The 11,831-nt window shown below is 34.4% G+C and overlaps 1 protein-coding gene across 1 annotated transcript; it reads left to right on the forward strand.

The window, feature by feature from the left end:
• The first annotated feature begins 270 nt into the window (after positions 1-270).
• Positions 271-11,403, forward strand: LOC130636050 (ras-related protein Rab-6-like). Its single transcript, XM_057445638.1, has 7 exons — positions 271-426; positions 625-683; positions 996-1,049; positions 1,535-1,604; positions 1,691-1,802; positions 2,085-2,178; positions 10,661-11,403. The coding sequence occupies exons 1-7, from the start codon at positions 339-341 to the stop codon at positions 10,712-10,714; spliced, it is 531 nt and encodes a 176-aa protein (XP_057301621.1). The 5' UTR covers positions 271-338; the 3' UTR covers positions 10,715-11,403.
• Positions 11,404-11,831: the final 428 nt, after the last annotated feature.

An 11,831-nucleotide genomic window follows, 5' to 3' on the forward strand; every position in this document is an offset into this window, starting at 1 on the left:
TAAATACAATCTTTTTAACAAAGGAAAATAATTTAAAATTTAGTTTTCGTAACAGAATTTTAACTAGCCTTGTTAAGGCTCATTTCCATTCGACTGCATTTTCGCTATAGCGCAAAAAGCTCACCAATTTTTTTAGCGCGTGGTCGTGAACGTTTTGTGATATATCGGAAAATGCAGTCAAATGGAAATGAGCCTTCATATCTCTTTTGAAAAGACTGAAATGAAATTTTAAAAAAAATTGTTAGAATGGAACATGAACCAAGCTTTTATATCGTTTTTTACTTTTATTTTTTTAGTTTTAAGATATATATATATAAACAAAAAAATTATTTGCAATAATGGAGACTTTAAATCAGGGACAGGGCCGTGTTTCATATCCACGAAGGGCTGATGTTCTCCGGTTGGCTGTTCTTGGTGATCGGGGTGGTATGTATCATAAATTATGCCAAATATTATTACACACACTTGCAGGAACAGTAATAATAGTCCTGCCATAACGAGATAATGCAAAGAGGGGTGGATTTTTTAATTATGTTATAAATGTTGTGCTTTAATGTCTAGATATAGCTTGGATAAGGGTACAACTTCTTGTAGTTAATTGTCCTGTTTGAATCGTCTTTTTAGTTGGCAAGTCAGCTTTCATCACATGTGTTGCATTTGGGTTATATGATCCATATTTGAGAGTAAGTCGATAAAATGTCTTTGCAAAAGAGTTTGTTATAGCAGCTTTAGCTCAGAGGTACTAAACAGTCTTTGATATTATTAAAAGGCAATATTGTTAAAAGGACTCATAACGCTGTCTTCTCGTCAGGTATGAATTTCACCACAAGAAAGTACGGAAGAAATATTTATAAATAATAGCACTACCGTAAATGCTTAAGTAAGACTCTTTAGAACTGAGACTTAAGGGTGCTGATATTTAAAACTAGGGGCTTTTTCATTTATTTACAATATGTTAACTCTCTTTGTTACCAAATTCTTTCTTTATTTTTTAGTCAACACTTAAAATGGATTTTATGTCCAGAGAGATTCTTGTGGAACAAGAAAAGGTGAGTTTTAAATTGTTTATTTGAAAGGCGAACACTTTTTTCATTCATTATGATATACTAATTTAAAATGTGTCAGTTGTGTCAAATCACCATTTTAATAATTTTCCAAGTTTCTAACTCTTGTGATTCGAAAATTTACTAAACTTAGGAACAATTTGATAAAGTATTATAAAAGTCAGTAAATTTTAGTTCTGCAATAAACTCTGTGTTGTTCAAAGTAACTGGTGTAAATGGTGCAAAATTAAGCATCGTTTTTTCAAGTGGCCCTAAATTCTTTTAAAAATTTTAGTGTCTGTAAACTGCAATGGCTATCAAAATTATTGAAGTTAATCTCTTGTCTATTATACTATTTTTGTTAAAAATCTGTCCGAAATAACCTCTTTTACTATCTTTAGAAACTAGTAGTTTAACCACAAACTGTCACTAGCGTTCTTACGAATTCTTCATTAAGATTACACGAATGATTTGTCTTTTTAATACGTTAGGTCGTTGTGCAATTATGGGAGAAGGAGATTTCATCCTATCACGCCTTGATAGTGCTTTATGACGTGACATGTGAGTGTTTTTTGTTGGTCGAAAGTAGATAGAATCTAAAGAAACTCTTTGGCCTACCGTATCAGAGGTTTACTTGTTTTTCTTAGCTCGTTCTTCGTACACCAGTGCGCTCAAAATCGTTGAAGAAGCACGCATAAATCAAGATGACAGCCTTCCTATTTTATTTCTTGGAAACAAAATGGATATTCATCAAAAAAGGTCTGAGGTTTTGAAAATATTTAACTCCTTACTTGTTCTCTTATAACAAACTTGCAGGTTGGTTTCTGTAGCTCGTATGCTATGTCTAGATTTAAAAAAAGAGTTGAATTCAATGCATCAAAATATGTGGATACAAAAACAATCAGATTTAAGGGGTCGTTTTATTGCAGAAACACTAGGCCACTAAGTTCACTACAACCGGGAATAGTCTGCAAAAAAGATAATGAATAGGTCATTAAACAAACTGTAAAAGTTGCAACTTTAATTTATAATCTATTTAAGACAAGTAATGGCGTATGAGGGAGAAGTGGCAGCCATACATTATCAAGTGTTATTCAGTGAAATTAGCTGCACAGAAACAGTCAACACTCGACAAGTAAGTGACGCTGCTAGTTTCTAAGATACGTTGTATCATATACGCCTATCTAACGTGACTGATTTGGATACCCTATCTCGTGTTTGCCGCACAAACAGGCGGTCGCTCTTTTGAAATTGGCGGCCGCGTGTTTGAAGAGGTTTTAAGGTTTTAAGAAGAAGTTTACAATAAGGCGACCGCTTGTTTATAATACCTGTACTGTATCTTTACTGTATCTATAAATTCTACCTTTACTGTATCTGTAAATTTCTTCCACTATGTCATGAAATTAGCTTTTTGAAATGGGAGGGCAACCTTTAGTTTTCTTTGATGTAACACTGCTATTTCTCAACTTTTTTAAACAAAATGTATATGAATTTTGAAATCTTTACCTGAAACTATAAACAACCCTATTAAAACAGTTTTTTTAATTTTGTGTCTTTATTAAAATATCTCAGAATAAATTCCCATATAACTTATTTGCTTGATAAATATGGAGAGACACTTAAGTAACTTTTTTTGTGTATAACAAAAAAACGAAATAATGAAACATAATGAAAATAGAAGAATGTATGCCCAATAAAAGAACTTTTTTTAAAAGGTTAAAATATAAAAATGCACTTAGCTAATGTTAAAGAAATACAAAAGAGTATTAGGCGAAAGTTAAAACGATTTCATCATGTTATAAATAACTTTAAATAAAACAATGCACTATTACACAAAAGGTACCTGGTTGGCATTTGGCAATACATTTTCCAAAATGAGTAATGTTATAATATGCTAACCCAAATTCCATTAACTTGTTATGTCAACATTTCCAGCAATTTCGTCATCGATTTTGTTCACCATAAATGACGTTGGCAAAACTCGTATCAAGAAAAAATGATGCTGTAGCTATCAGCTAGCTAAACAAAACAAGAGGGCTGTGTTGCAACAACTCTCCTCTCCTCCCTCTCTCTCTCTCTCTCTCTCTCTCTCTCTGGACCTCTCTCTCTCTGGAAATGCGTTTTTTAGCACTTTCGCAACCCAAACTTCACATGCGCATAATAAGTACCTATAATTGCGCTACCATATCCAGTCCAATCATTTTATGAAGTACACTGTCTAAATGCTGCAGAACAGTAATATTTTTTTATTATTGCGGAAAATCTAACAAATCTGAGCCAAAAGATGACTGCCCAGGTTTTAAAAGTGCCAGAATCCGTGGTTCCAAATTCCCTAAAAGGGTTTTTGGTCCATACGGCTCCATTCGCTCAAGCTTTTAGAACCACTTGGTGTTACTTTTACCCTTCCGATAACCACTTTATAGTTTTTTGCCCAAATTTTGATTTTTTACGATTTCATAGGTAAGGTGAAGATCGAGTATACATATTTAACCCAATGTTCAACGTCGTATTTTGAAACAAAGCGTTTTTAGTGTTTTTTTACCTTAATATGCTATAAAATCCACAAAAGAAATCAAATATAGTTATAACTTGGCCATTTAATGGCCAAATCTATTTTCTAAGCTTAAGCAAAAAATTAACTTCTGATAAGAATGTTTTCATGTCGAAAATGATTGATTTTAGGCCTTGGTCCAAATTTTGTAGATGTTGCGAAAGTGCCATATTTGAGAAATGCATGGTCACAGACCACACCCATATTTTTACAAGGAAGTTACTTCCCTTTTCTTACACACAATGTTAGCACTAATGTGAGTAAGAATATAAAACTATTACCTGGAATTATTGTTTTTACATTAAAACCAACATTCTCTTTGTTATAAAATGGCACTTTTACCACCTATAGGATGTATTGATCCCTACGCTATTATGTTGTTCGGATAATATGTTAGTAAAAAGTTGTATAATTTTTTAATATTTGCTTTAGGATTTATTGTCGCGAAACCTAACTTTTGCGAATTTCTCAAATTTTGCAAATTTTGATCAAAAATCCTGTGAAACGACATTGACAATAATATTTAAGGACTGAAATTGGTCTATTTTTATTGCTTATTTTGCTTAGTGTTAGCTAACCAATTATAATGTTTGCATGCAAAACTTGAAATCTAAGAAATTATTGTAGATCATAAGGGTACCGGAGAAATTATACCAGACGAGCAAAAAATGTACCACCTGCCTTTACTGACAAGATAATTTCTAGTACGTTCTTTCTCTGTTCAGAAAAAAGCGCCATATTTTGACGTGAGAGAAGGTATTATTTAGCAAAAACAAATAGTAGCGAAGGGTTAACAATGTTTATTAATATCTACTATAAGAACAAGTAAAGGAGTCTTAAACCTCGTGGAGTTTAACTTTGCAGTCCACATAACGTCCAAATTTTATTTTAGGGTTGAGTGCCTTCCAGTATTAGAAGTCCTATATAAAAACACTATGAGCGCTCAATAAAAAACTTATCGCCCATTAACAGGCAATTTCCCACCAGAAATAGTAGCCCAAACTTGCGTTAGCCTAGTTCTAACACTTAGGCGTCACGAAAGAAGAACAGAGACTAACTGACTAATAGAGAATACAAAAGCGCTAACTCAAAAAAAATAGATGAGACTAAATGTTACATTGGATAAGTGAAATCTTTCGCCAGCCAACCAAACGCGACCACTATAAACTTAATGGTATATAGAACCAAAACTTTTATATATACAGTTATTTCCTGGTAACTGAAACCCCCAAGGTACCAGAGAAAACAGTTATAGACTTAAGCGAAGCTCTCGTTAATTCGAACTTAGACAAAAATAAACTTACAATTGTTACAACCTATAAGTTTTCACGGAAAGAAATTTCGTATGTCGGTTTGACTTAACCTTGTTGATAGTTCTTGTTCAACAACTCGACTTATTGGGTTGATGTATTTCTAAAGAGAACCATTTAAGTACAGCTTTTTCCAAACTTATGGCTACGTTACATACCAGTATTCATTTTTCGAACATTTATTTCCTTAGACATAGACACTGAAAAGTTTTAGTTATTGGAAAAAATTAATTTAAGGGGGACCATAAAATGGTTCGAGGAAACGAATGTTCGAGTTATCAGGGATTCGAGTTAACGATTAGTTTTTATAAGGAAGTATTAAAAAATGTCCAAGGGACCGTAGAAAACAGTTCGAGCTAATAAAAGTTCGAGTTAACCGGTGTTCGAGTTACCGAGAGTCTACTGTAGACAAATTTTTTAACAGAATCAACTCATTCTCCCAGTGTAACGTCTTTTTTTAAAGTAAAAGAAATATTGGCAGCTTTTCCAAGCGTCTCCACGCTTGATATTGAGAAAATACGGTCAACCTTGTCCCCAGGGCTCTTCTGGACAAAATTGATTATAAGGGAGCCGTCCCGTCAGAATGTGATCAGCGAAGAAGAGCCCCGGAGACGAGGTTGGGAATACAGTATAATCATATTGGGAGGGATATTTGTTAATATATTTTTATTGCTGGTAATACAAGACGCGACTAAAACTGTTTGTTTATTTTGATTAAATCGTTTGTAAAAAAACGTTTGCACAGCATACAATATAGTGCTGCTTTTTTAGATGTAAGTTTTAACTTATATTTCTAACAGATATACAGCTACAAAATAAGCAAATCAGATATTTTAATTCTTAAATGTTCGGACGATCCAATCCTGGGTTACTTTGACCAGCGTTCTTAAAAGCAACGTGCTCACAAAATTGCATTAAATATACGTGTTTTTTTATCTACCGATTTTGTGTACAGAGGCTAAAAATTTTTCCACATTTTCAATTTTTTGGTATTTTGGTGATAAAAGATAGCAAATCATGTCACACGCCTAATAAATGTTGATTTAGTGGAGCTGTACCTTTTCTTCAGCTTATTTGTTATTTTGTTATGATTTGGAATCGAAAAATCGACTATATTACTATTAATTCTTACAGTGATTTTAGTGTAAAAAAAAAGATTGAAAAATTGAAAAAACATGAAATACGATAATCAGAATCTCTTCTTACATAAAAAATACACGTGAATAACGCCAAGTAAAGTTGAAATTAGCTAAAACCAAGAGACGTACGTGCATGTCCTAATCTTTCCATCGAATACAGATAAATTAAATTGACGTGGTTATTGTTGAAAAGCTTTGGAAATCACAGAACATCCAGGATGGACGAGGTATTCCGACCCGTTTTGACCGAATTTTGGACCCGACCCGTTTTGGCGGGGGTTGACCCGTATTGACGAAGTTAGCAAAGTAATATTTTTCTGCGAAGCAGAAAAACCACAATAAAAAACCAACTTCAAAATGCAAATAAACTACATTTCTCTGTATTTTTTAACTTGCAGATATAATAGAATAAAAATTTTAGCGGTAAATAAAGACCCAAGTTGACCAAACACCCTCTAGTCACTTTGGGGCAACATTCATTGCTGACCCAAGTTGACCAAACACCTTCCAGCCACTATGGGACAATACTTATTGTTGACCCAAGTTGACCAAACACCCTCTAGTCACTGTGGGGCAACATTTATTGTTGACTGTCTAGAAACTTTGGTCAACTTCGGTCAACAACAAAAGTTACCCCATAGTGACTAGAAAGGATTTGGTCAACTTGGGTCAACAACAAAAGTTGCCCCATAGTGACTAGAAAGGATTTGGTCAACTTGGGTCAACAACAAAAGTTGCTCCATAGTGACTAGAAAGGATTTGGTCAACTTGGGTCTGCAATAAAGGTTGCCCTATAGAAAATAACAAGCAGAAACGTGGTAAGACTTTTTTTATAGCAAAAATTTGTTGCTCCGTCTTTTAACATATAAAAGTATACACACCTAAAAACATGTATACATTGCCCTTGGTATTCTTAAATAAACACTGGTCTGATAAAAACTAAATAGAAGATCCAGACAGGATTTGCACCTGTATATTCGTGTCTTCAAATAACAGAATACCAACTGAAAGCTGGATCGTAAACACTTTATAAAATTCTGAGCTCTTCAAGAAAACAAAACACCAACACAAGCATGTGAAAACTCCTGTGCATGCAAACATGCCCATTTCTGGGAAATGAGATAATAGTGGAGGCATTTATTGCTCTGCTAGTTCTGAAACATGTTTGTCTAGCTGAGTCACTACAACATTGCACATGCTAAGGCCACTCTCAAAAATATAATTGGTTAGCGTCACCCGACAGACTCACTTTGAAAGGGGAAAGTCCAGTCGAGATTCATTAAATTTGTAATAAATAAGCGGTCCTCCGAATTACGGTTGTTATGTCCGAATGTTATTTCGATAGGGGACTGCACTGTGCTACTCAGTGCTATATTTTCCTGCTTCGCATTTATACGACAATACAAGCGAAAACCATGGGAACAACATTGACTGACAAAAATCAAACTTGAAACAGAGGCTAAAAATACAGCTGGCGTACATTTAAAACGAATAACAAAATATGGCTGCGAAATATAGTATTTTTGTAATTTTTCAGGAAAAATTTTTACACGACCGACCGACCGACTCACTTTTGTAATCAGAAATGACGCTAACCAAACATATTTTCGAGGGTGGCCTAATCAACAATTTCTTACTAAAACATAAGTAAAAGATGAATAATATTCTTTTAATCTTATATTGTCTAAAAGAAAGAATGTAATGTGAGCTGGTGTTTGATAACTCATGACAGTGAAGTTTTTTTTATGTGTAGATCGAAAATAATTTTTATTGTGTACAAGGCAGATGAGCGCTAAAGTATATTTATATAAATATATATACTGGTTAAACTTAAAAAACATTTAAGGTTTAAAATATTTGGGATTATGTCTTACTTCTGATTATACCCAGGACAGATTGTTTTGGGCTGTAAATGATTTTAAAAAGGTCAAACTATAGCTTTAATAAGCAAAAATCTATTATCCTGGCCAGCAAATATGACGTGATACTTTTCAACCAATAACATGTCTGTATTTTTCAGGGTAGCCATTTTGAATTGAGGGAAAACATGCTGTTCACGCAGTCACCTTTTTATAAATAGGGGCTGAATTTCTCGTACAATCTTTGTGTCTTAACTTCAAACCTGTCATATTGTCTAGTTTTAGGTGCGTTTTTGCTAATTTAACCTTACTTTAATTCAGATACTTGTAGTTCTTGAATAACTAAAGCTTCCATGCTTTCCCTCAACTGAAAGTTGTACCATGTGACATTCTGACTAGAAGAATTCAAGATTCATTTTATAACCCTGACTATCACTGACTATTGTACTATTGCTTGAAGAACTCAATGAAAAATGGCATTTGTAGAAACTTGTAGCTCACTAGCATCTTTATCACATGCCAAACACATGTTAGAAGAGCCCATAGTTAAAATATAAACAAAGAAATCTATCTATAACAAGCTTAGGTACTCTAGTAAAATAAGTCACTAGCTAGCTACAGACAAAAATACAACGTTAGCCAATCAGATAGGTGGAAAAATCAATCGCTGCTGAAAAAACTGCCTTTAAAATACTGTGCAAATAACAAGACAACACAAGATAAAGGATACTACTTGCATTGTGGCATGGCTAGCGATAAATGTATTCGCAGAAAGCAGGACGAAAAGAAGTGCCTGACCCAACCTGAGGTGGTAGAAGCCGACCCGTTTTGACTTTCTCGATTATTCAAAACCTCGGTCAATTTGGGACAATTGGATTAGTTCTCAATCTTTCCAAACCTTAATGTGTTATAAAACCTTTTTTAAAGCACATGTTAAATTCAGAACCAATCCCACTTATGTTAATACTAAGAATTACTTAGTATTTTTTGCAAATGTAATTTTGACAAATTTATATGCTGTATCAGCGCCTTACTTCAGGAACTGAAGAACATACGTATAACATATATATATTTGGTTTTTAGATGTAGCTATCAGAAAACGTCAGACGTATAGTATAGTTTAGACGAGCTTCGGCATTACCTAAGATTTATAATTCCCTTTAAGAACACTGCAATGAGAAACAAGAAAGATAATATATAGAGAGAAATAACATTTCCAGTCCAATTTTTCTCTTATATAGCTATAGCTATATATAGCTAGCTAGCTATATATATATACTACTTAACGTTAAAGCCTGCTGTCAATAATGACACTGACAAATGAGACTGTATTATCTCTCAGCTAGCTAGCTAGCTATAAAGACAAAATACTTTAGAACATGAAGAAATATGTGTATTTTCAATACAGATGAGGCAGCTCTAGATAGCTTGGTAGCAAAGCTTTCTGTTGCTCGCTATAAATTCAAACTACTATAAACCATAGAGAAATATGTGTTAACTTACAACAAAGTTTTTAAGACGTTTAATATATAATAAATAATAAGAAATAATTTCAATAACTTACTAAAAACAGTATAAACAGTTGGTCAAAAGCTGCTAGCAGAATGAAAATATCCCCGCTTATGTTTTTAAAAATTTGGCAAATGAGATATCCGCGCATGCGCGTAAAGAGCCCTCGGGTTGCAAAAGTGCCAGGGGACGAAAGTGCCATATGCGCGGTGGTAAAAGTGCCATAAATAAGGTGGTGAAAGTGCCGTATGAGTTGCGAAAGTGCCATATGAGTGATAAAAGTGCCATACAAGTGGCGAAAGTGCCATAAATAGAGTTGCAAAAGTGCCAATACATATCCCTCTCTGGACCTCTCTCTCTCTCTCTCTCTGGACCTCAGATCAAAAATCATCAACCTGAAGTTTTTTAAAACGTTATTGCGAGATCACAAAGTAACTTTACCACTGTATGTTTTATTTCAGATTAACATCTCATATATGTCAACCACCTTTATATATCTACTGACAGAACCTTCTCGCAATCCTTATTTTGATTTACATTCTTTTTAAATTTTGCGCCACTTGATTTTATCTGCCAAATGAATAATTCCGTACCAAACACGAGGCCGCCGATTTAAATACACGGCAGCCAGTTTAGACACACGGTGGTGGTTGACATTTGTGGCGCCGTAGAATAGTGGTTATAGCTCTCGTACTCTGTGCGGGAGACCGGGGTTCGATTCCTCTTGACGGCGATTCAACATGGGCGAGTGAACGTTACCATAGCCCCGGGTTAACCCAAGCCATGTGAGGGAAATTGGGAAGATGGCACACTGTGTGGGCCGTTGGATGTTGCCGGGAGTTGTCTAGTAGAGCGCGGGCTCTAATTGGGTCTGCGTAGCTCAAAATGAGCATTAAATACTCTAGGACTCTCCATCTACGCCATGGCCCCTCCTGGAAATAATAGACAGGGTATATCCCTCGATATTTGTGAGGCTAGCCATGTAAAATATGCACATCTATCTACACGGTCCCAAGACTCGAAGTGTTTTAGACGGTCATTTTCTGGCGTAATGAAATAAATTTACGGACCAGATACGGTATTATAAACACTCAGTTTCCACAGTTTGCAGCCGTCAATTTAAAATTCTTTGTCGCGAGTTTGAGTGGCTAATACAAGATAGGTTGTCCAAATCAGCCACGGTAATTCCGTGCTAATCCCATACGGCACTGTTCTATGCAATGTGGGTAAAGATAAACATTTTTTGTAGAGCATCACTGAGTTGATCGAGTCAATGATTTCTGGTCGTGTTTTCATGTCTTAATATTTTTTTTAAACTCTGTAAATTTTTTTATTTTTATTTTTCGATATTTATTATCATAAAAACTCTTTCTTGCTTCGTTCATTGCGAATTTATATGTCTTACCGAACTCAGCCAAGCAATGGTAAAGTGTTTTTATTTGTGACATCTCTTCTATTCTAAACTCGCAGTTGAAAGTTTAGCACTCTTGATAAAACTAGTAAAGTTTGCACTATGTTTTAATATTTTTATATTTGTTAATATTTATTTTTTTATTTATTGATATTTATGTAGTTGTTTATATATTTTGTACACCTGCACATATAAATAATATCCGTAAATTTAATTCTGCCTTTTTTTAATCCACAGGTTCTACGACACGCACACCCCCTTACCTCGACTCACGTGACTTGCTAAGTAATCTATATGACGTTGAAAAATGCCGGAAATAGAGAATATAGAACACCCCCTTCAACACTCTCTCCTCCCAGACACACATATATACACATTAAAGACCTTGTCGCAATACTTGACTCATGGAGTGAACTGGAAATAAAAACTGACAACTTCTTTACGGTTTGTGGTAGCTTTTTTGACCTCTGCTTGGAATCGAGGCGTAACATAGATGGTCAAAAATTGGGCGGGTTTTCACCGTAACAATAACACCATTCAAAGCAGTACTGTCAAATTAAAGTGAAAAAATATTCACGCATTCTAATTTCATTTCATGTTATTCAGGTGTCTATATATATATAAATACTAGTTTTAACTAGTTTAGACTTAAACAACCATATACCCAGGACTATTCTGCGTCTGTGACCAGCCGTAATTGCTTATATCTAAAACATTTACCAGATTTTTTGAGGTAACCGTGCCCATAAAAAAGGATGCACAACTCTAGTGATGTGACCAATGTCTTCTAAAAATTGCCTTGTCCTTAAGTGTTTCCCAAATTCAAATGCGAAAGCTAGATTCATGCGTATCCTTGCGTAGAAAATGAAATCACGTGACGCGTGTTTCCCCGCCATGTTGCTTTAAAACAGAAAAAGTAGCACAGCATTTTCTTTCAAGCTTTTTACTTATTCTTTAAATAGGTCAACTATTTTGCTAATTAATAAATTTTACTAGTACACCGTATTAC

The sequence above is a fragment of the Hydractinia symbiolongicarpus genome, chromosome 3, assembly GCF_029227915.1.
Source record: "Hydractinia symbiolongicarpus strain clone_291-10 chromosome 3, HSymV2.1, whole genome shotgun sequence".
In the NCBI taxonomy this organism is placed as follows: domain Eukaryota; kingdom Metazoa; phylum Cnidaria; class Hydrozoa; order Anthoathecata; family Hydractiniidae; genus Hydractinia; species Hydractinia symbiolongicarpus.